The 24,804-nt window shown below is 42.0% G+C and overlaps 1 protein-coding gene and 1 non-coding gene across 7 annotated transcripts in view; both read left to right on the top strand.

Annotated features, from left to right (window-relative positions):
- The window catches only part of SAMD12 (sterile alpha motif domain containing 12), a 446,866-nt gene that overhangs the window by 245,826 nt on the left and 176,236 nt on the right, over positions 1–24,804 (top strand). For all 6 annotated transcript variants that reach the window (XM_005689135.3, XM_018058375.1, XM_005689134.3 and 3 more), the window contains one exon: positions 5,940–6,080. In XM_005689135.3, the coding sequence (XP_005689192.1) occupies positions 5,940–6,080 (141 nt within the window). The remainder of the gene's footprint in view (positions 1–5,939; positions 6,081–24,804) is intronic.
- TRNAG-CCC lies at positions 21,940–22,012 on the top strand. Its single transcript has one exon. It is a non-coding gene; the product is annotated as a tRNA-Gly (tRNA).

Genomic DNA, 24,804 nt, shown 5'->3' with positions numbered 1-24,804 from the left:
TTTTCGGCTAGAGGCTTGGGAGATCTTAGCTCCCCAACCAGGGACTGAACCTGCACCCCTTGCATCAGGAGGTGAAGTCTTAACTGCTGGGCCACCAAGGAAGTCCCGAGAATTCTACTACTTACTATGTCCTTACCTCCACCCTAGAGTGAGGCATCCCCGCTTCCTGTTTTGACAGCCCTGGTCATGTGCTGGCTCTTGCCATTGCTCCTCACTTACTCCCCACTCCCAGTTCATTCCCCACGTAGTAACTCAAGGGAGTCTTTGTATATATGAGATTAATGCCCAGTTCATCCCTTACTCAAAACTGTCCCCACTGAGTATAAAGTCAGGAGACCTCACCAAAGCCTGGAAGGCCCTGTGTGATCTGGCCCCTGCCTTCCCTTGGACCTCGTTTCCTAGGTTCACTTCTCTTGCCTTCTCTGCCCTAGTGACGCTAGCCTTCCTGACATTCCTCTATTTGCCTCGACACTTCTGTGTGTTCCAAGGTCACCTCTTGAGAGAGACCCCTTTAACACCTTAACTGCAATAGCACCATCCTTCCAGTAGGGGGCCCTGTCTGCCCTCATACGTAGGTTTATGTGCATTGTCTTCCTCGGGCAGGAGTGGTAAGCTTCCCTGCAGCTCCAATACCCAGAGTAGGGTCAGGCATAGATGGTGCTCAGTAAGTACTTCATAAAGGAAAGAGGTAAAAGGCACGAGAATGATTAATATAGAGGCTTTTAAGCTTCTTCCAACTCCAATCTATGAGTCTGTGAAAGGCGCAACAGTCTGGATCACCAAAATGCCATTTGGCATCAGTTGGAGTATCAGAAAATTTAGGTGATGCTTCCTTTTTGAAATTGGGTTGACTTTTCTCTCTCTCCCCCACTTTAAAAATAATATTTATTTATTTATTTGGATGTGACAGGTCTTAGTTGTGGCATATGCGGTCTAGTTCCCTGCCTGACCTAGGATCAAACCCAGGCTCCATGCATTGAGAATGAAGAGTCTTAGCCACTGGACCACCAAGGAGGTCCTCAGAAGACTTCTCTCTCCTTGATCCCTCCCTGTGTAGGCAACTGACCACAGAGCCATGTGGTCAGTCAAGACACTCTGTGAGAAACGGCAGGACTAGAAAGGTCATAATGCTGCTAAGTCACCTCAGTCGTGTCCAGCTCTTTGCGACCCCATAGACGGCAGCCCACCAGGCTCCGCCGTCCCTGGAATTCTCCAGGCAAGAGCACTGGAGTGGGTTGCCATATAGCACTCCTCTAATTTCTGTCTGTAATAGCAGCCTCCTCGTTCATCTAGATGCTGTTTAGTCGCTAAGTCATGTCCGACTCTTTGAGCCTCCATGGACTATAGCCCTCCAAGACCCTCTGTCTGTGGGATTTCCTAGGCCAGAATACTGGAGTGGGTTGCCATTTCCTTCTCCAGGGATTTTCCTGACCCAGTGATCAAACCCGCATCTCCTGCTTGGCAGGCAGAATCTTTACCACTGAACCACCAGGGAAACCCATCTACGTGGTTTTTGGATTCTTTAAAAACTCTTGGCTTTATCCAGTGGTCTTGGTCTGACTTACTTACTCTTATTACTTACTCCCTAAGTCCAGGTTAAATATACCCTACTCACTGATAGCTCCCTGATAAGACTAGTTTAGCTCACCCAGTCTGGGCTCTCATATTTGCCCTTTCTTAACATTGACACACCTGTGAACATTGATCGTTATCTGCCTTGCATATCAATCTGAAAGCTTCAGGAGTGACCCTGACTGTCTTCTTCCTCATTATCCCCAGAGTGAATAGCAAAGTCACAAGGACACAGTCAGTGCTCAAAAAATGTTTGTGAAATTAACAGTTGGATTTTTATGATAAGCAACAAAAAGTGACAATATAAATTGCCAAAAAATGAGATATAATTGATGATTGTTGACTCCTTATCACTCCCATGACTCACCCTTGTTTAGACACTCTATTTTGTGATCAGCAGGAGGTGTTTGGTGAGGAGGCTGCCCAGGCATTTGCTCCTGTAAAATATCTAATACTTGTCAAGAGTTTTTGGAACCACAGACTTGAATGGTTCCGTAAAAACCATCCAGGGATGTCAGCAAATCAGACTTTGTTCCTAAATTCCTTGGTGTACATATCATGATCTTTTCCAGAAGATATTTTATCAGGAAATTCTCTTATATAATTTCCCTTAATCTCTCTCCTGTAGTCTAAGACTTTTATTTTCTTACCAAGGAAGATAAAGCACAACTAAAGTATGGTAGTAAGAATTAGGAAAAACTCTCATGCTTTAAATATTCTTCAGCTTTTGTCAATTTTCCTTTCTATCATTGGAAACAAGAAAAAAAAATAACAACAGCAAGAACATTTATGGTCTCAGGGTTTGATAGAATAACTTGAACAGCCAAGCATGTAAGAGGTGAAATGTTGATAGGTATAATTGTTTGTACCACATAGTGTGAAATGCACAGACTATTGTAAGAGTTTTGTAACTTACCCATTCAGAACTGATGAGATAACATTCTGATTGGGCTTCTGTATCCACACTTTGACATGTCAGATGCATTAATGGAAATGTTGAAATTGGAATTTCTTAGATGGGAGCATCTTTTAAAGAAACTGAGCCATGTGCACTAGAATAAAACCCTCCCTTTGACTTCCTAGCACTAATGATGGACCAGCCAGCCTCTCCGGACCAAAGTTCTCCTTTGCCCTACCAACACCTCAGCAGAACATTCCAGCTTGTGAAACCACAGCCCAAATAATGAGGAACAGAAAGGGAGATGCTATCTATAATCTGCTGGTGGAAGGGATTTGGATAATCTGAATTGTGTGTTTCGTTTTTTAACCAGCCTTTTTTTCTGATTGGAGGTGCCCCCTGCTGCACTGGGTAGCATGTGGTGTCTTAGTTTCCCAATCAGGAATCCAACCCAAGCTCCCTGTGTTGGAAAGTGGAGTCTTAACCACTGGACGACCAGGAAAGTCCCCTAGTTTGCCTTAAAAAAAAAAAAAAAAGCAATATTCATTGTTGGTTGAAGGCTTGTATAAAGCACTAGATTCCTGCTATTTGGAGGCCAATAGCCACATAAATGATACCCAAGTCCCATTATGTGTTTAACGAATGAAATTTCAAGACCAAGGTCTGATAGCAGAATATTTGAAGGCAGGGCTGTCCTAGAAGCCTGGGACTTAGACTTACCACTCCTTAGCTCTCCACCTTGGAGTGTGCCAGTGCCCAGAAATTAAGAAAGAAATTGGAAAGGAAATCTAAAGCCATGAGTTGACTTCTCCAAAACGTTGAGTTCCAGTCACAAGACCAATTGCTACTGTAAAAAATTACTGGAGACTTAGTGACTTAAAATGACACAAATTTATTATCTTAGATTTGTAGGGATCAGAAGTCTAAAATAGGTCTTCAGGAGCAGAAATCAAGAAGGAGCCACATTCCTTCTGGAGGGTGTGGGAAAGAATCCATGCTCTTGCCTTTTCCACCGTGTAGAAGCTCAGTTCCTTGGCTCATGGCCGTATCACTCCCGTGCCTGCTTCTGTTATCACATCTCTCCCCTCTCTGGCTCTCCTGTCTCCCTCTTTCACTTATAAGGACCCACATGGTTAGATTGGACCCACATGGATAATGTCAGATACTCTACCATCTCAAGATCCTTAATGAAGTCACATTTGCAGTGTCCCTTTGGTCATATAAAGTAACAAACTCACAGGTCCCAGAGATGAGGACGTGGACATCTTTGGCCAAAAGGGCATCTGTCTGCCCATTACAGTAGACAGACACGATTGCTTGAGAGCGTGTGTGTGTGTGTGTGTGTCCCTTGCCTCCTTTCTCATGGCTGCAATGACCTGCCCGCTCTTGCTAAGCTTCCTGGGGTTCCCCTTCCCCCACCTCTCCTTCCTCTTCCTTGTGCAGATTTTATTGAGGCTTCAGACCACCACCCACCTCCACAACCTCCTGCACTCACTTCCTTGCCAGGCACCCGTCTGGGGCCAAGTCAGTGCTGGTGTGGTTCTCATCAGTTCTCCCCATCAAATGTGTCTCTTCCCCCCACTTCTGCCTGGTGCATGATGGAAGCACAGTTCAGGTATGGACCCTTGGTGGGTGGGGAAGTTCCTGTGATTACTTCTGGCCAAAGATTTGTCAGTAACTCCAGGCTGAGCATTTCACTGTTGCTCTGAGACCTTCCAGCACATCTCTTTCTCCTCTGATGCAGTGATCAGCAGTTTTCAAAATAGATGGACTTGCAGTTGACATGAGAATAGGCAGGAAATAAACGTCATTGTAGCCACTGATATTTTGGGCCTACCTGTTACTGCAGCATGGAATCTAACTTCCTCTGACTGATGCATTTAGCGAAGATTCAAGGAAGGTAAAGAGAGGCATGAACAGCACAGGTTGCTCCTAACTGTTTCTCTCCATTCACCTGTCTCTACTCAGAAGACACTTAGGTTTTGCTATTCCTCAGGGGAAAAAAAAAAAAATGCCCATTAACCCTACTTTTGGGCTGTTGGATTTCTTTTTCTAGCAAAGTGTACCCAAAGACTTACCTTTAATCACTGGTAGACTGTGTCTATTCATCATCAGTTAAAGTGAAAGAAGACCTGCAAGTCTGGTGACTGGGGGTGTTGAGGAGCACAGGGGGGTGCTGTGGCATTTAGCAATAGTCATTCCCTTTATTTCTTACACAAACTCTCCAAGGAAAGTGTGCTTATTCCAGAGCAGGCAGAGTGGAGAGAGTTGGAGAACTTGATAGAAATCACAGTAGCAAGAGAAGCATGCAGGACCCTACCCACACACCAGAAAAAGAAAGGGATTGAAAGGAGTCTGTGCCACGCTGCCCTGGTGGTTCAGATGGTTAAGAGTCCACCTGCAACGCAGAAGACCTGGGTTTGATCCCTGGGTTGGGAAGATCCCCTGGAGAAGAGAATGGCTACCTACTCCAATATTCTTGCCTGGAGAATTCCATGGACAGAGGAGCCGGTGGGCTACAGGCCATGGGATCTCAAAGAGTCAGACATGACTGAGTGACTTATACTAACCAACACTATTCCAGGCTACCCAGGGCCCAGGGTGTCTTTTCTGAGGGCACTCACACCCGAGGCTCCTTGTTTTGTAGTGTTTTCGATGCCCACGCTCAGCCCTGCTGGACCCTCACCTTAGACCAGTGATTGAGCTAAGGCATAGTTCCCACCAGGCTTCCCTGGTGGCTTAGTGGTGAAAATTCCACCTGCCAATACTGGAGATGCAAGTTCGATCCCTGGGTCGGGAAGATCCCCCGGAGAAGGAAAAGGCAAGCCACTCCGATATCGGGGAAATGTTATGGACAGAGGAGCCTGGCGAGCTTCAGTCCATGGGGTCAGTGACTAAAACAGCAGTAGCATAGGTCCCACCAGCCAAAGATGAAACTCCAGCCCAGCACCAGGGGTACAGCACAGGAGGTGGGTGCTTGCCGATGGGACCTGGAACATTAAATGCGTGTTTCACAGAGACATTGTTGTAACCTGGTTAATCATTGCTGGAGTTTCCCTATAACCACGGTTAGAGCATCTAACTCTTCAGGCTGCTCGTCAGTGGCACGGGTTCCTATAGGCGAGCCTCAGAACCCATCACCAACAGAGAGCATTGTTTCTATGGAAACGTGCAATCCGTGACCCAAATACCCAGGTTAAAATGTTGCTGTTCTATTTAACTCAATGCGTGGGTCAGTCGGGGATTGCCAATAACTAGATAAAAATTGAAGTGCTTTTTTAAATTTGTGGATTTTTTTTCCATCCTGCCTATCCATTCCTGTCAGCAGGCACACAGGAGGACCCTCTATTCTAAAGTGTCTGTGTTTAGATGGAGACTTCTGTTAGGGCAAGGTCAGCCCAGAGGAAGACGGAAATCCTTTTCCAGCGTTGTTCATCTGCTTTTCCTTTTATTTCTTGAAACCCTGCAGGGCGAGCCCTGCTGAGACTTACAGACAAAAAGCTTGAACGAATGGGGATCGCCCAGGAGAACCTCCGGCAGCTCATCTTGCAACAGGTGCTCCAGCTGAAGGTGCGAGAAGAAGTCAGAAACCTACAGTTACTCACGCAAGGTACCCTGCTGCTGTCTAGTGGGTGGATGCAAGGAGAGGCGGGAGGAAAGAAACCCTTACCATGGTGACAGAGGGGAGCTGGGGAAAAACGCAATTGTTTTGTTTTGGGGTTTGGGGTGTGTGTTTTTTTGCACAATTCTTTCACTTAAAAAAAAAAAAAAAACCTATACAGATTTAAAGGTCACTCCCCTCCTAAAATTTCTCTTTTTCATAGCTCACTAGGGGGAAGGAGGTAGAGATGAGTAATGGATAAACAAACAGAATTATCTGAGCTAATTTCAAGGTCTTCCATCACATCCAGCTATAGAGGTTGTGCACTGCACAAGCCCCAGAGAGTACCAGTAACATAGATCAGGGTACCGTTGCACCCCCTAGATTTGCACAGTGTGCACCTGGCACAGCTGCACAGTGCTGCCCCGCTATTTGAGTCTAACTTCCCATTCTGCAGGGGCCTTGGGATTTGAGCGACACTGTGGTTCATATGGCCCTGATAAAAGTGGCATTTTTATTGTGTTTTGCTTTACTTCGCTTTTCACTGACTAATGGGAGAAAAACATTTTAGAGGTATGTCTCCGTCCGTGTGTGTGTATATATGTGTGTGTGTGTGTGTGTGTGTGTGTGTATAAATACATGTGGGGGCTTCCCAGGTGGCTCAGTGGTAAAGAATCTGCCTGCCAAAGCAGGAGATGCAGTTTCCATCCCTGGGTCGGGAAGATCCCCTGGAGAAGGAAATGGCAAACCCACTCCAGTATTCTTACCTGCGGAATCCCATGGACAGAGGAGCCTGACAGGCTACAGTCCATGGGGTCACAAAAGACTCAGACATGAGTTAGCGACTAAACAACAACACCACGTATATATGTATGTACATATGTATGTATACACACACTTTCTAGGAATTTTGCAAACCCTATTTATCATTTTGAAAAGCAAATAGAATAAAATTTTAAATAGACTATGGAGAATTTAAAACTGGAATATTGCAACCATATAGTTCTAAAGAAGAATCATTAATAATTTCAGTTTGTTGAAAGCGTTTAAAAGCCCTGTACCTAGAAGTGACAGAATAAAGTTGAGTCTTGAAGAAAACTTTAAGGCACGTTATATGTAAGTTCATATGTCTAGGTAAGATCTGGTTGCTATCAACCGCCATCAGCTATGACCCTGTTTTATTTTAATGCTCATTGTATACCATTTTGGATGAAAGAATGATAAAATATGTATTTTTGAGAGCCTTGGGTATTTTTCAACCTGTAGAATATTGTAATTGCATGCATACTGATATTGAAGAAATCTGGGTCAGCCAAGTTTCATGTTATTGCATTTAGATTAACCCAGTAATAGTCTGTTTGCCTAGAGGAAGTAAAGTACTGCCTGAAAGATGACCGTTCTAGAAGGATAGATACAGGCTTCAGGTAATATGGAAATATATTGTTTATTTGGTGTGCATTATCTGCTTTGGTCTCCAGAGACTTTCAGTGGTAAATTTACAGTTAACAGGTACACTAAGTGACTTACATGTGAATCCAACTTAGTGATATACTTTTAAGTTTTTCTTAAGAAGTACAGAGAGATTCAAAGATTTATCAGAGGAATGTCCATTGCAGTGCTATGTATAAAACTGAGAGATTAAAAACAACCTAGAAGTTCAGCCATACAGGGAGAATCAGATAATTCTACATAAGCTGAGAAGATACAATATAATGGAGTCGTTGGAATTATATCTTCAAGGAATATATGAAAACATGGGAAAGTACTCAAAGTAATAGGTAGAAGGGGGAAAGGTCACATATAAAGTTTCATTTATAATATAAGCCCAATTTTGTAAAGACATATTTTTATATGCACATAGGAAAAGAGTTGAAAATGGTTTAGCCATTATTTTGATAATGGTTTTCCATGGGGAGTGACACCGTGGGTGATTCTGTTGCTTTTTATTTTTCTAAATTTTTCCAATCTGCAAGTATAAATCCGTACTACATTTGTAATCAGAAAACACACACCATTTCAGCTCCAGTCACAGTGCCGCCCTGCCCGGTTCTGTTCAGCATCTGGCGTTTCCTCCGCTCTGCTGTTCTCCTCCTGGGGTGAGACACAGAATGAGACCTGAGCTCATCAAGTGTACCTTTGGACTTTTCTCTTTTTTTTGCCTCTGCTACTTACAGTCTGCCATGTGTTTGCTCTGCAAAATCATTTTCTACAGCTTTCATTGCCCTAGATGCATAATATATAAGATTTTTCCTGAGATAGTACTCAACTCTATTAAGCTAAATATATGTTTGTGTTCTGGGAAGGTAATGCGGAGTTCAGCCTTTTCGATTCAGTTGTCATTTTCTTTCACTTTGAAAAGCAGTGCCTTTAGAATTCTTTCATTTCATTCCCTTTAGAAGAAGAGATCATGTTCTCTAGCTCTTGGAAATTTTGTCTGCACTCCTATTACTTTTTTTTATTGCTTGTCCTTTCCATGTTAATGTTCAAACTCATTTTATGTCGAATGGCCTTTGAAAATCCATGCCTTATTGAAAGGATGATTTCTTTAAAAAAAGAAAAGGGAAACAGAAATTGACAAGTCATGATTCATAATAGAAGTTCTAAAATCAGCTAGGGTTGCCTTAAAACATTGTGGGTCTAGGTTTGCTATAATAAGAATTGTAACTCCATTCCACCCAGGTGAACTGAGTGACTTAACTTGCATATCATATAAAAATGTACCAGGCAAGTGATAATGTGATTCAGTATTGAATATTTGATCCCTCATCTCTGAAAATATTCATCACTGGAAATAAGATGCTAGATAGGTATAAACAGATGTCTTAGAACATTCCTTCATTTTGGGAAATCCCTGCACTTTCCCTTGAAAGAGTGTAACTCACCTCTCCAGTCTCTAGAGATACACTGTCTTTCTCAGCTCACATGGGACTATGATTCCAGTGTAATGCAATTTATTTTTGTTTTTAAGAAATATTTTCCTACTAACATATGGAAAAGAAATGTAAAAAAGCAAAATGGCTGTCTGGGGAGGCCTTACAAATAGCTGTGAAAAGAAGAGAGGCGAAAAGCAAAGGAGAAAAGGAAAGATATAAGCATCTGAATGCAGAGTTCCAAAGAGTAACAAGAAGAGATAAGAAAGCCTTCCTCAGCGATCAATGCAAAGAAATAGAGGGAAACAAGAGAATGGGAAAGACTAGAGATCTCTTCAAGAAAATTAGAGATACCAAGGGAACATTTCATGCAAAGATGGGCTTGATAAAGGACAGAAATGGTATGGACCTAACAGAAGCAGAAGATATTAAGAAGAGGTGGCAAGAATACATGGAAGAACTGTACAAAAAAGATCTTCACAACCCAGATAATCATGATGATGTGATCACTAATCTAGAGCCAGACATCTTGGAAAGTGAAGTCAAGTGGGCCTTGGAAAGCATCACTACGAACAAAGCTAGTGGAGGTGATGGAATTCCAGTTGAGCTGTTTCAAATCCTGAAAGATGATGCTATGAAAGTGCTGCACTCAATATGCCAACAAATTTGGAAAACTCAGCAGTGGCCACAGAACTGGAAAAGGTCAGTTTTCATTCCAGTTCCAAAGAAAGGCAATGCCAAAGAATGCTCAAACTACCACACAATTGCATTCATCTCACATGCTAGTAAAGTAATGCTCAAAAATCTCCAAGCCAGGCTTCAGCAATACGTGAACCGTGAACTCCCTGATGTTCAAGCTGGTTTTAGAAAAGGCAGAGGAACCAGAGATCAAGTTGCCAACATCCGCTGAATCATGGAAAAAGCAAGAGAGTTCCAGAAAAACATCTATTTCTGCTTTATTGACTATGCCAAAGCCTTTGACTGTGTGGATCACAATAAACTGTGGAAAATTCTGAAAGAGATGGGAATACCAGACCACCTGACCTGCCTCTTGAGAAACCTATATGCAGGTCAGGAAGTAACAGTTAGAACTGGACATGGAAAAACAGACTGGTTCCAAATAGGAAAAGGAGTATGTCAAGGCTGTATGTTGTCACCCTGCTTATTTAACTTCTATGCAGAGTACATCATGAGAAACGCTGGACTGGAAGAAACACAAGCTGGAATCAAGATTGCCGGGAGAAATATGAATAACCTGAGATATGCAGATGACACCACCCTTATGGCAGAAAGTGAAAAGGAGCTAAAAAGCCTCTTGATGAAAGTGAAAGAGGAGAGCAAAAATGCTGGCTTAAAGCTCAACATTCAGAAAACGAAGATCATGGCATCCGGTCCCTTCACTTCATGGGAAATAGATGGAGAAACAGTGGAAACAGTGTCAGGCTTTATTTTTCTGGGCTCCAAAATCACTGTAGATGGTGACTGCAGCCATGAAATTAAAAAATGCTTACTCCTTGGAAGAAAAGTTATGACCAACCTAGATAGCATATTCAAAAGCAGAGACATTACTTTGCCGACTAAGGTCTGTCTAGTCAAGGCTATGGTTTTTCCAGTGGTCATGTATGGATGTGAGAGTTGGACTGTGAAGAAGGCTGAGCACCGAAGAATTAATGCTTTTGAAGTGTGGTGTTGGAGAAGACTCTTGAGAGTCCCTTGGACTGCAAGGAGATCCAACCAGTCCATTCTGAACGAGATCAGCCCTGGGACTTCTTTGGAAGGAATGATGCTAAAGCTGAAACTCCAGTACTTTGGCCACCTCATGGGAAGAGTTGACTCATTGGAAAAGACTCTGATGCTGGGAGAGATTGGGGGCAGGAGGAGAAGGGGACGGCCGAGGATGAAATTGCTGGATTGCATCACGGACTCGATGGACATGAGTCTGAGTGAACTCCGGGAGATGGTGATGGACAGGGAGGCCTGGCGTGCTGCGATTCAGCGATTCATGGGGTCGCAAAGAGTCAGACACGACTGAGCGACTGAACTGAACTGAACACATTTAAATGAGGATTGTTGCCTTCAAAGGAGCCAGTTTGTGAGGATGATTACTTAATTCACAATTGATTGAGTTTCTTCAGTGTTTCCTTCATGCTTTGGAAGGCAATTTCAAAACATAAGCTTTAACAGAGTAGCAAAAGTTTAGGAAGAACCTGAGTGTCCACCATTGGGAGGCCAGATAAATACGCTGTGGTACATCGGGGCAATGTTGTGTTCTCGGAAGTTATAAACACGAGATTGAAGACTAATGATATGGAAGGATCTGGAGATGCTGAATGAAGTAGAAAAAGCAAGGTGCAGAGCAAGGTGGAGCGAGAGGATGCTGCATTTGCAAATGAAAGAGGGAGAAATATGCATATGTGCTTTATGTGCATAAGGAAATGATACATAAGAAGCTAATACAGACTCTTACCTGCGCGACAGGAAAGAAGGGAGATACAGGATTTATGCTCTTTAAGTCATTTTGTGTCTTGAAATATGTTCATATTAACTGTTTAAAATATTTTAAAAGAAACAAGGAGAAACCGTGAATTTCACACAGGCCTGAATTTTCAATCTCGGCCCCAACACTTACTGGTGTGTTATTTCATGGAAGTTACTTAATCTGTCTGGTTTCCAATTTCCTGATCTCTGAAAAGTGAGATCAGTAAATCTACTCACCTCATAGGGTGTTATGAGAATTAAATGAGCTCAAATATATATGTCACTCAGGGCAGTATGACAGTAAGCACAGTACATAGTTGGTGGTCCGCAATAGAAGCCACAAAATTAAATCAACCTCCTTAATTTATATCAAAGCTTTATTTTTATACTATGCTTTATTGAGATAACCTACAGAATATTGAGTTCACAGAATATACAGTTTAACTACTTAAAGTGTAAATTCAATGATTTTTTAGTACAGTCACAGAGTTGTGCACCCATCACCACAATTAATTTTGAAACATTTTCATCACGCCAGAAAGAAACCCAATACCCACTAATAGTCATTCCCCATTTCTTCCCAATGCTCCCAACCAGCAGCTTTTAAAAACCATTAATCTGCTTTCTATTTGCCTGTTCTAGACCTTGCCTATGAATGGAATAATCCAATACGTGGTCTTCTGCAATTGGCTACTTTCACTTAGAATAATGTTCCTAAGGTTCACTCATGTTGTAAGTGTGTGTCAATATTTCTTTTTTTTTTAATTGCCAAATTGTATTTCATCATATGAGTGTACCACGTTTGATTTATTCATTCATCAGTTGGACACTTGGATTGTTTATGAATCTTGGATATTTTCTATAATATTGTTTTGAACATTCTTGTGCAACATTTTGTATAGACTTCTTTTCATTTCTCTTGGTTATATACCTGGGCATGGAATTTTAGAGTCATAAGGTAACTCCCATGTGTAACCATTACAGGAGCTGCCAGACTGTTTTCCAGAGCAACCTGTACCCTTTTATATTCCCACAAGCAGTCTATGAGGGTCTCAGTTTCTCCACATAGTTGCCAACACTTGTTATTGTATGTCTTTTTTATTATAACCATTCTAATATGTGTAAAGTAGAATGTCACTGTGATATTGATTTGTATTTCCCTGATAGCTAATGATATTGGACACCTTTTCAAGTTCTTACTGGCCATTTGTGTATCTTCTCTGGGTAAACATCTATTATAGATGCTTTACTTATTTTATAATTGGATTATTTATTTTTTTCCAAGCTTTATCTTGGACCCACCATGTTTCTCCATGCTTGATTACCCACTTTATTTACAAGATCTATAGCTAAATATTGGGCTGCCATTTCTAAAGAGGAACCCAGTTCTCCAAGGATGAAGTCTTGAATGCCCACTAGAGGCATTCAAAAGAACCTGCCACAAACTTGGAAATCAACTCCAAAATGAAACAAATGAATGGACTCTAAAGATTTCCTCTCAAGGAAACAACATCCTTTTGGATGTAGAAATTATACAGAAATCAGTTACTCCAGTTTGTAATCAGACCTCCAAATTAGATACATCCATCTGAAAGCTCATTCTACCCTGTTTCTAGAGGAAGTAAACTAATAGATAATTAAGGCTAATTTTCTAACTTTTAACTGATGTTTTAAAATTTGCCTGAAACTTTTCTTCTATACCAGTCACTGTCACTTAGCCACCAGGAGCCCCATGACAGTAATATGGCCAAAATCGTCACAAATAGACCAGGAGGGCTCCGGCCTGTCACTGTAGGTTATCTGAGCACAGGAGAGATGACGTTTCTGCCCTCCTTTTTCTTCCTGCCCCTCTTCTGCATGCTGACCAGAGAGAAAAACTGTAAGGTGCTTTAAAAATGTGTATGGTGGACTCATAGTAAATACATCCATTTATGGGCTCTTTCAATGAATTGTGACAAAAATTCCTGAAGCAGCTCATTATCTAAAGCCAAAACCATCCTTCAGCTAAAATGCTGGTCTCTAACTGCCCTGCCTTTATTCACAATGGCCCTGTAACTGCCTGATATTTGCCAGCAACATAATCAGTGTTTGGCCCTGCTTTACTCTCGTTCCCTTTGGTGCCTTTGAGGTGCTTCCTTCCCTCCTGCAGCCTTTTGGTCTTCTGTGGAGTGGCCAGGCTATTCATCTGGTGGTCTTGCTTGCTTCCATGTTCCTGCAGGAAACTCAGCCATATCAGGGCACCTCCAGCTGTCTTTTGTGAAATGCAGTACAGAGCAGGAAATAATATCATTATGTTATTTATTATGCTCGATGCATGAGAGACAAGGAAAAAAAAGGTACTTTATGTAATACACAGAGTGGTGCAAATTATTCTGGGATCCACCAAATTAATCTATAATCAAACTTACAGGGGGCATCCTTAGCTCTTTATTACAGGATATTTCTAGGAAGAAAAACACCCAGGGATACTAAAAGCTGTTTCTCATATAGCTGATGAGTATTAAATATTTACTATATGCAAAGCAATGCACTAATTGTCACATCAACCCTTGACATTTACCCTAGCATAATCAGTACTGTCGTTAGCTTCAATTTACTTGTGGGGAAACTGAGGTCAGAGAATATAAATAATAGATGCAGTTTCGGACAGCTAGTAAAAAGCCTCCTACAGGTCTGTCTGACTTCACAGCAAACTATCCATTACACTATATCACCTCTGATCTGTCCAGTGAGTTATTCCTATTTCACAGCAATGATATGAGGATTGCATGAGATTTTATGTGAAAACTATATAGCACAGTTCATGGCATAGTCTATGAAAGTGGGCTGGCAGACTTATCCTGGGAAGAGCTAGATAGTAGGTATTTTAGTCTTTATAGGCCATAGAATGTCTGTTGTAAAACCCCGCCCCCACCCGTCATGGGAGAGCAACCACAGACAGTCTGAAGTGAATGGGGCATAGTAGTGCACCAATAAAACTTTATTTACAAGCACAATTTCTAGTTCATAGTTTGTGGACCCCTGCTTCACAAGGTCAAAAGTGTAAACTTTTAACATCATCATCAAGATTACAGTTTTATTCTTAATATCTTCCCCTTTGAGCTGTAATTGCTTCCCTCAACCCCAGGAACACTGTAGGGTAGAACCACTCCTGCAGTGCCCTTTTCAGTGTCTTTCTTGGCTATAGATACATGGATAATATAAAAATGTAACAGTAACTGTGAAGGTTGGGTAAATTTAAGCAGTAGAAAGCGATGTTCCTGCTGGAGGATAAGGCAAATGAAGACAGTAAATGCTGCCAGTCTTCAAAGGCCTTTTTAATTGGTGCCTGCAAAATGGAAAAAAAAAATAAGAGTATGATTGTTTACCAAGGCCAGTTATAGCTCATTAAACATTAGTGTTTCCCAAAGGGCTTTTTCCACATTGTCAAAAATATATGTGTCAAATTTTAGTTGAGAATTACATGACCAGATGGACTTGCCCAAAGCTCCATCTTATGGAACAACGCAAATTAGAAACACTACTCCCTAAGCCAAGAAGACTTTTCAGAACCATGTGTACAGACTGAGTATTTTAGTCCAGTCACCCCCACAACGATACTTTAGCAACTAAAGTAGGCCATCTGAATTGGAATAGGCCATCTGGTCCACCACCTTGCTTAAAGAAAGGAGTCTTTGTTAGAGCACATCAGTAGACTTTTTGAGAAAATTTCCAATCTCATTTTACAATTTTGAGCACCAAGACCCAAAGACGGTTAGAGGATGGTCTGTGGTTACCCAGCTAGTCAGTGGCAAAACTGAAACTAGATCCCAGTTCTCTTAATTCCCAGGCTGGTATTCTTTTTTCTCATTGTTTCTAATAAGGTGTAATTTACATACAGTAAAATCACCATTTTTAATGTACAGTTCTGCAAGTTTTAATAAATACATGTGGTTATATAACAACCGCCACCACAGTCAAGATATAACAGTTTTATAACTCCAGAAAATACTCTCCCTGCTACCCCCATGTTGTCAACGCTTCTCATTACCTCCAGCATCTGGAAGCCACTGATGGGTTTTCTGTTCTTAGTTTTGCCCTTTACAGAATGTCATGTCATGGGACTCATAAAGTCTGGCTTCGTTCACTTGCTATGATGCACTGAACCGTACCAAAGCTGAGGGTGTGTGTCACTGTTCATTCACGCTCACTTTTTAGCATTGAGTTGGATGGATATACCACAGTTATTTATCCATTCCCCAGGTGAAGGACATGTAAATTGTTTCCAATCTGGGCAAATACTAATAACGCTGGTAAGCCTTCACAGTGACTTCTCTGGCAGTCCAGTGGTTAAGAGTTCACCTTGCAGTGCAGGGGGTGTGGATTCGATCCCTGGTCGGGGAACTAAGATCCCATATGCCTTGCAGTGCAGAAAACCAAAACATACCAGCAGAAGTAATATTGTAACACATTCAATAAAGACTTTAAAAATGGTCCATATCAAGATAAAATCTTTAAAAAGGATAAATAAAAGCGTGCACATACAGGTTTTTGTATAAACATCAGTTTTCATTCATTAGAAAAGTACCTAGAAGTGATTGCTGGGTTGCATACAACACGTTTAACTTGGTAAGAACTGCTAGGCCAGTATTCTTAGGATAATCAAAACAGAACAGCAGTAGAGACTGACTTTAATACATATAAAATATTGGAGTTTTCTGAAAGTCACTGCATCTCTGCAAATGTCCTCCCTAGCACTTCCTGGAGCCACTATTACTGTAAGAGGGCCCTGCTTTCTGGGAGTTCCTAATAAATTGTCTAAGGTAGGTTTAGGTCAAATGTGTTTACAGTTCACTCGTTAATTCAATTTAAAAATTCTAGCATCTATGTACAGGCAGTAGGGTATGGTTTTCCCCGGTTGTCCCTGAAAAAAGCTTCCTTTGCCTCTTTACTAAGGAATAAAATCCAGTAATATTTGCAGCTCCTAGAAGAGAAAATGTGAATCAGATTCCTTGTTATGTGTACATGAGCTATGTTTGATGGCTCTTTCTGGTATCTCTCAGTCTATTCTATTTAATTTCCAGGCTTCTCCATGTCTAATTTCAGCTGTGTCATGGTGCTATGAACCTGATGGTCACATATCAGGTCTCTTCATAACTGGCTCATCTGTATCATCATTGGATAGCGTTACGTTTTTCCTCCTTAGTGCTCATCTATTCCATGAGCATGATAGTGACCCCTTGGTTCTCCCCTTTGGTTTCTAATGGCTCCTTCTCAGGTGGGGGGCTTGCCGCCTCCCTCTACCACTCCCCAAATGTTGATGCCCCCTGGAGGAAGTCCTCTTGGTTCTTCTCCTTTTGCATGCTGTATAGAGAGCCTCGCCCACTCCCATTGCTTTAACCATCCCCTACTTCAAAGTTACTTTCAAATACATCTTAGACTGCTATGAAGCTTCAGTTCCTTACATTAATATCCTTAAAAGATGTGAACCTCTGATGAGTAGTCCACTGGCATCTCAAATTTAAAATATCCAAAGTCAACCCAGTTGTCTTTCCCACCAGGTCTCCATCCAGTTCTCCTCCCTATCTTTCTTCTCAAGGTTATTAATGCCTTATTCACACCATCACCAGAGTGAAGAAGGCTTGGAGTCACCTGTACTCCTCCCGTCCCCTCCCCACTCACATGTAATCAGTGAGCAAACCCTCTGAATTCTGTTTGTAAAATGGCTTTCTAGTCAGTCTCTGCCTCACCCTCATCCTTGTCAGTGTGTTAAATCACCTCCCTTTGGCTTTTTCCCAGGCCATTAGAATAACCTACTAGTTATGATTTTGCTCTCTAGTCTCTCCCTTGCCCCATTCATTCTCCTTTAACTTCCAACTTCAGTGGCCAGAGTTAATTTAAATATATATCTGATGACATTATTTCCCTCCTAAAAAAAAAAAATTGATGACTCCCAGTTGCCTAAGGAATAAAATCCAAACTCTTTAGTATTCCATATAAATCCATTATATAAAAATAAAAATAAAATAATAAAAAAAAGAAATCCATTATAAAGCATATCATAGGTGTATTAACTTTGGGCAAGTTACTTGTCAGAGATTAAGTTTCCTTAGTTGTAAAAATGGGGACAGAATCTATTTCACCAAGTTGTTATGAATATGGTATAATAAAAAAGACCAAGCCAGGATGAGACATCACCTCTTCTGAGAAGCCTTACCTTATCTCTCAGGTAGAACCAATCTCTCTGTCCTCTCTAAGTGCACTGTTCATACCAATAATCTATTCATTATACAGTGTCTGTTGAATATCTGTTTGTTCTTCCATCCTGTTCTTCCAATGAGCAACAGGCTCTGTGGTAGACACTAGGGATTAAAGGAGCACCCAGTCTAGCCATAAGGATAGGTTATATGTGCCGTGGCAGAGACGCATAGATGTGCAGTGATGGCACAGAACTGGAACATAACCTCATCTGGGAATAGAGGGTAAGGGAGATTTGCTGAAGGAGTAACTCTGTCGATAGAAGTTGGAAGTTAATTAAAGGGGAATGAATGGGGGAGGGCAGAGACTAGAGAGCAAAGCATAACTAGTAGGTTATTCTAATGGCCTGGGAAGGGGCCAAAGGGAGGTGGTTTAACACAGTGATAAAGGATGGGGGTGAAGCAGGGACTGACTGGAAAGCCATTTTACAGACAGAATTCAGAGGGTTTGCTCACTGATTACATGTGAGTTGGGAGGGGACAGGAGGAGTACAGGTGACTCTGAGTCTTCTTCACTTAGGTGATCGTGTGAATAAGGCATTAATAACCTTGAGAAGAAATGCAGGGAGAAGAGCTTGATCTCAAAGGATGAAAGTTTTGACAGAGGGACATGAGCTGGCATGAGGCAGGAGCGGAAGCTTGGCCTCAGCACGGGCGCATGGGTGTCTTTGTCTCCCCTGCAGACCATAGGCCCCCTCAGTTGTCATCTGGTTTTGCTGTGCTCTCCTATCTCCCAGCACCGTGTCTCACAGAGAGTGAAGCCTCTGTTTAAATGTGTTTTGCTGATTTAAGTGTAATTGTTGCCCTTTTCTCCTTATTTACCAGCTCTTATTTCATTTTCAGTGTCATCTTCTCAAAAGAGTGAATACAGTATCATTTTTTAAATGGGTTTGTAATAAAAGAGAGTCGCTACATAGCCATTTTGCATTATCCATGGGCAAAATTGCCCCAAATTGTATTCCTTTGTGCTCTCGTTGTCTTGATTTGATTAGTACGGTGGCAGTGGCTATGGCTCTTAAATGTATATACCTTTGGTGAGGACTCTTAAATACATAAGCACCCCCCGCCCCCACCACATACACTGAGTTGTACCTCATATATTCAAGTCTTCAACATTCTCCTCAGTGACACTCAACTGACCATAGCATGAACCTTTTCTCATAAAACCCAGTTAATTGTCCAGGGGCTCACAGTATGTGAGGACATTGAATGAGTAATTTGATAGGATTGCTCGTGAATTAGTCCTTTGTCCCACTGGAGTCTTCCGTTGCCTCTCCTTCCTTCAGTGTTGTTTGATCATGCCCTACCAACGGCATGCCCTTCCCGGTTTCCAAGACAGTCTTTCTTCAACCTGCTGCCTTCTTGGGCTTTACCTTCAACAGATTTTAGGATCTTCACACCCTGTTTCACATAGTCTGCAATTAGGAATATTTCTAATTGTACCAGGTCTTTGTGCCTTCAGAGAAATTCTCCTTGGTATGAGCTTTATGTTTAGTTTCCTAAACACAGACTTCTTTGGGGGATCATTAAGCTCTCGCATCAGTTCATCGGTAGGAGTTAGCATAGTGACACGTGCATCCTGGCTCATGTCCACTCCCATTTCATTTTCATTCTGAAGTTCATTGTGGCCATTCAAGAAAGTGTTTTGTTTGAGGCTTGAAATGGACCCTTGATTCCAGTCTCTTGTAGTCTTCATGGCTGAAAAATATCTGCTTGTTCTGAGTGCCCTGATGGCCCCTCTAACTAGTAGATGGTGGAAGTGTTCACATATCTTTCTAGTTTGGACACATTCTGCCAGGAATTATTCTTTTCATTACTTCCCTACAACTCTGTGTCTTATGGTATCTTTTGCATGGTAAAGAGTTCCCGTTCCCATTAGGAAACCCCCACAGATTCCAAATGCTTCATGTCTGTCTCTGAAAAAATCATCAACCTTGAAATCCTTTGCCATTGACCCCTTTGCATTAAATGTTCTAAATGAAATCAAAAATATAGTTGGTGTTTCTTGTTTGGACAATTCAAGATGGCCATGAGATTGCGCTGTTATGTCACCTCATGGTTTGAAGAACCTTCAGTGACTGATATTGCAGCGAAGGTGATATGTGGGTTTTCCACAACTGACATTGGTCCATTTCTTTGGTGGGGAGTCTGGATCCTGAAATCTGAGCTGTATGGTATTCAACTCTCCTATGGGTTTTTAGAAAGGCACTTGAGAAGGACAATGGCACGTGGACCTGATATGAGAAAATCAAAGCCATTGGCAAGGATGCATGCAGTCATGTTGGATTTTTTTAAGAAGAAAGAGAGAAAATATGCCATCTAAATGCTTTAGGATTTCTGTCCCTCGTATTATATATGATATATTACTTTTGCTGTGGCTTTTTTCTTTGGGGCAACCAATTCTCAGTGCCTGGAGTTAAGTTCTACACAGTGTAGATGTTCAAGGTTCTCCTTACAACCAAGTTTCTACATGCCAGTTCTAGAAGGCCCCACATACATACATGTACTGTGAATGGCCCAGCCTTGTGCCCCAACCAAGAATTAAAATCTTTTGTTCTTCCTTGCAATAGCCCCTCCATTCTTTGTATCTCTTTTTTGTTTGTTTAACCCTTTCTAGTCGCAGTTATACAATCATCCAGTAATTCATCTAAAAACAAGTTTATTGAGATCCTACCATGTACCCAGCACTTTATCTATGTGTTAGGGATACAGGGATGAATATGACATTTCTTGACCTTGAAGTCAAGCAAAATAGATATGAGGAGTACCAGAGGTAAATTTAAATGTAGAATTCTAGGACCTTGTAGGAAGGTCATCTGATTTGGAAGGAATGTGTCAGGAAAGATTCCGAGAGTAAGTGCCCTCTGAACTGAACTGGGTGCTATAATTAGCAGAGTGTGTTTATTTTCTCTTTAATCATCAAGCAGATAGAAAATTGCTAAGATGATAAGAACTTTGGAGAAGTTATTTACTAACAAATCATTACTACTGAGTGTCTGCTATGTGTCTGCCTTTACTGAGTGTTGGTGAAATTCAGTAGACATGATAGACATGGTTCTCCCATACATGGATTTTGTGTTTTAATGAGGAAAGTGAAGTGAAAAGTGAAAGGGAAGTCGCTCAGTCGTGTCCGACTCTTTGCGACCCCGTGGACTGTAGCCTACCAGGCTCCTCCATCCATGGGATTCTCCAGGCAAGAATACTGGAGTTGGCTGCCATTTCCTTCTCCAGAGGATCTTCCCAACCCAGGGATCGAACCCGGGTCTCCCGCATTGCAGGCAGACACTTTAACCTCTGAGCCACCAGGGAAGCCTTTTAATGAGGAAGGCACTCATCAGAGAAAGAATCATAGTAACATAACAGGTGATGTGAAAGGGAACATTAGTTACACTTTGGGGAGGGAATTCCCTGACTCTGAAGATCAGGAAAACCTCCCTCAAGAAGCTGAGATCTCAAAGAGGAAGAGGCAGTAAACTAGGGCAAATGGGAATTGGGAAGGTGTCTCAGGGAGAGGGAATAGCCTCTTCTAAGGTCAAGGTTGGAGAGAAAGCTTGGTGCATTCCAGGAACACAAGGAAGGCTAGTATGATTACAGGTGGAGAGAGAGGGAGAAGGGATCAGCCAGCAGGAAGCCAGGCTGAAAAGGGACCCAGTCATGAATGTGAATGCCTTGTTTGTTTGAGCCCCTTAAGGAATTTCCAAGTCCCCTTAAGTTCCAAGGGACTCTCAAGAGTCTTGAGAGTCCCTTGGACTGCAAGGAGATCAAACCAGTCAATCCTAAAGGAAATCAGTCCTGAATATTCATTGGAAGGACTGATGCTGAAGCTGAAACCCCAGTACTTCAGCCACCTGATACGAAGAACTGACTCATTTGAAAAGACCCTGATGCTGGGAAGGATCAGTTGAAGGCAGGAGAAGGGGATGACAGAGGATGAGACGGTTGGATGGCATCACTGATTCAATGGACGTGAGTTTGAGTAAGCTCTGGGAGTTGGTGATGGACAGGGAAGCCTGGCGTGCTGTAGTCCATGGGGTCACAAAGAGTCAGACACGACTGAGTGACTCAACAGAAGGAATTTAGAGACAATGAGGAGACACTGAAGGGTTTTAGACTGGAGACTATGCTGATCAGATCTGTATATCAAAAGATGAGAAGAGGCACTGGAGAAGGACGAAACATCCAGTCCGGAAGCTGTTGCATTGATCTGTGCAGGGGATGATGATATCCTGAGCGAGGGTGGTGGCAGTGAGGGTGAAGAGGAATCAGCTTGAGAGACTAGAGACTTCCCTGGTGGTCCAGTGGCTAAGACTCTGTGCTCCCAATGCAGAGGGCCCAGGTTCAATCCCTGGTCAAGGAACTAGATCCCACGTGCCATAACTAACAGGTTGCATGCCACAATTAAAGATCCCACATGCTGTAACAAAGATCAAAGATCCCGTGTGCTGCAACTACAACCCAGCATAACCAAACAAATAATATTTTTTTAAAAAGCAACTCAAGAGACCAGGCTACCTGGGATGGTAGATCAAGAACCAGTGAATGAGAGGATTGTACAGTAGCATCATTCTCTCTTCTGCACCCCAGTCTGCTCCCCCAAATCCATGACCTCCCTGTTGCAGAAGTATCTGGGCAGGCTTCTTCAAAATGTAGATTTCGAGACCTTACTCTGAAACTGTCATGTCAGGCTCTCCAGCCCAAGTGTTAGTAGTTTAGATAGCTTCACCCCCATATGAGTCTGACACTAATGAAAGGTTGGGGGCACTGTGTAGGTTCAGCACACAGAGTACTCCAGGCACCCATCTCTCCCATAGCATCAGAGTAAATCTCCCTTTGGGCTTAATGAGTCTGCTTGTCATACCTGGGTGAACTCAGAGAGAGGCATCAGCCCTTGGAGTGCAGGAGGGTATCGCACCTTAAAACCCACATGGAAGGGAGCCCATCTAACAGATCCCCCAGCCTTGTAGGTGAGGTCCCCAAGATCTAAGCGGCCCTTTCTCCACAGTTCTCAGGAGACAGCACCACTGCAATCCCACATCCTGTATTCCCCAGGAGAAATGAGACAAACTCTCCTGGACAGTCAGTCCTGCAGGGCAAGACAGAAGGTAATTTACACAGCACCTCCACTACCTCTTGCATGTGACAGGTATCAGGGCAAAGCTATAGTGGTAGGACCTCCAGTAAAGCTACAAGAGAGGAAAAGACAAAGAAAAGTACGTGTCTCATCTCCAGCAAGAACACTTTAGGTGTTTATATTGGAAACCACGGAGGTTTCATCATTTGACAGTCATTTTCAAAATCATGAATACTTAATATTACCATTAGATGCTGTTTTTATTTCAAAGGCACAGGTTACCAATGTTATCACAAAGGGCAAATCTGGAGCTAATACTGATTGTGCACCTATTTGCACATTTGGCATTTTAAATTCCATATTTAGTTCATACAATAACTTTGCAAGGTAGTTGTCATGAAACCCATATTACAGATAAAGAAACTGAGGCCCAGAGAGCTGCAATGCTACACAATTAAAACTAGTAGATGCAAGGATTCTTCAGAGAAACAGAACCAATAGGAGATACATATAAAATATTATATAGGAGATACAAGCATAGGCAGGGAAAGAGAGGTGGGGCAGTGAATTGATTAACTGAGTGTCCATTAGGAACTAGCTCTCATGATTATGGGGGCCAAGATCTACAGTCAGAAAGCTGGGGACCCAGGACAGCCACTGGTGTCATTCCAGTCCAAATATTGGCAGGCTGAAAACCCAAGAAGAGCCAGTGTTACAGTTCAAGTGCAAAGGCCGGGAGACAAGACAGGCAGGAGGGGTTCACTTTTACTTGAGGGGGGCATTAACCTTTTTGTTCTGTGCAAGTCTTTGACTGATTGGTTGAGGCCCACCCACACTGGAGAGAGCAATCTGCTTTATTCCTCTACCTATTCAAATGTTAATCTCATCCAAAAACACCCTCACAGACACACTCAAAATAACATTTGACAAATATCTGAGCACCCTGTGGCTCAGTCAAGTTGACATGTAAAATTAATCACCCCAGTGGGTAAGATAACTAGTTGTCTCCAAAACCAATGCCCTTTCTTTCCAACCTACCTGCCTGCTGTGAAGTATCTCTTCTTTCAAAGATGCAGTTATTTTTCTTCTATAAAAAACTCTCAGTGCCAATGCACTTTTAAACATTAATGCTTGAGGCTGTTCAAATAAAAGATTTTTCTTAATAGCTTGCTTATCACACCTGGTTATCACTCTCCATCCCCCATTTTCCATGATTTAGGGCTGCTAGGAAAGGGAGGGTGTCGTTTTGCTGGGCTGTCTCTTGCATACCTGAGATCTGGGAGCACTAAGAAATCAAATTTGCTCATCTCCCAACTTGACATCATAATGAAGCAGAGATGCCAACCCAGCATTTCCTGATGTCCCTCAAATATCCTTAGTAATCTTAATCTTATTAGATCAATGATGTGAAATTTAAATTGATTGCCAGTTGCCATTTTAATTGATTTAATTGAAATTGATTCGGCATAAAGGAGTGCACAGAAAATTATTAACAGTGACCTCAAAGGTTTCAAGTGTCTACTTCGTAAGAGGTGATGGAGCTTTGATGTTTATATCAGAAGACTCAGTCTTTCCAAGTTATATCAGAGAAGTAAAGCAAATGTTTAGCACTAAAAACCATGGAACATTGATGAGGTTCGCATACAGAGGGTCTGAAAATACATGAGAAGCATTTGACTATGCTTTCCAGTTTGTCCCATTTCTATTATGTTGTTTGGTCGTGATGAGTTCATGTTTGCTATAAGCTAGGTATGTGGGTATTTATTACTGCTAATTATTGGAAAATTTGACTTTTGCCATTTGGGTCCCTAAAATTCAGACCACACTATGGAAGGGAGGAATAGATGAAATAATAGCAGGAAGAGTTTCACTGATCTAAAATTGTTTTTGTAATCTTTTTAATTAATTGATCCTCTCTTGAGGCTTAGATATCCGTTTTGCTGCACGAAGAGTTTTACTATAATAATTTTGATCTAGCAGGATTTGACCTTACTTAGGCAAAAATAAATGGCCTCTAATTCTCCGTTTCTAAAAGTTTAGATATGCGTTATCTTTTTTGCTTCCTCTTCCCTTTCCCT

The sequence above is a fragment of the Capra hircus genome, chromosome 14 (assembly GCF_001704415.2).
Source record: "Capra hircus breed San Clemente chromosome 14, ASM170441v1, whole genome shotgun sequence".
Classification (NCBI taxonomy): domain Eukaryota; kingdom Metazoa; phylum Chordata; class Mammalia; order Artiodactyla; family Bovidae; genus Capra; species Capra hircus.
This window is presented reverse-complemented; position numbering and strand designations above follow the sequence as displayed.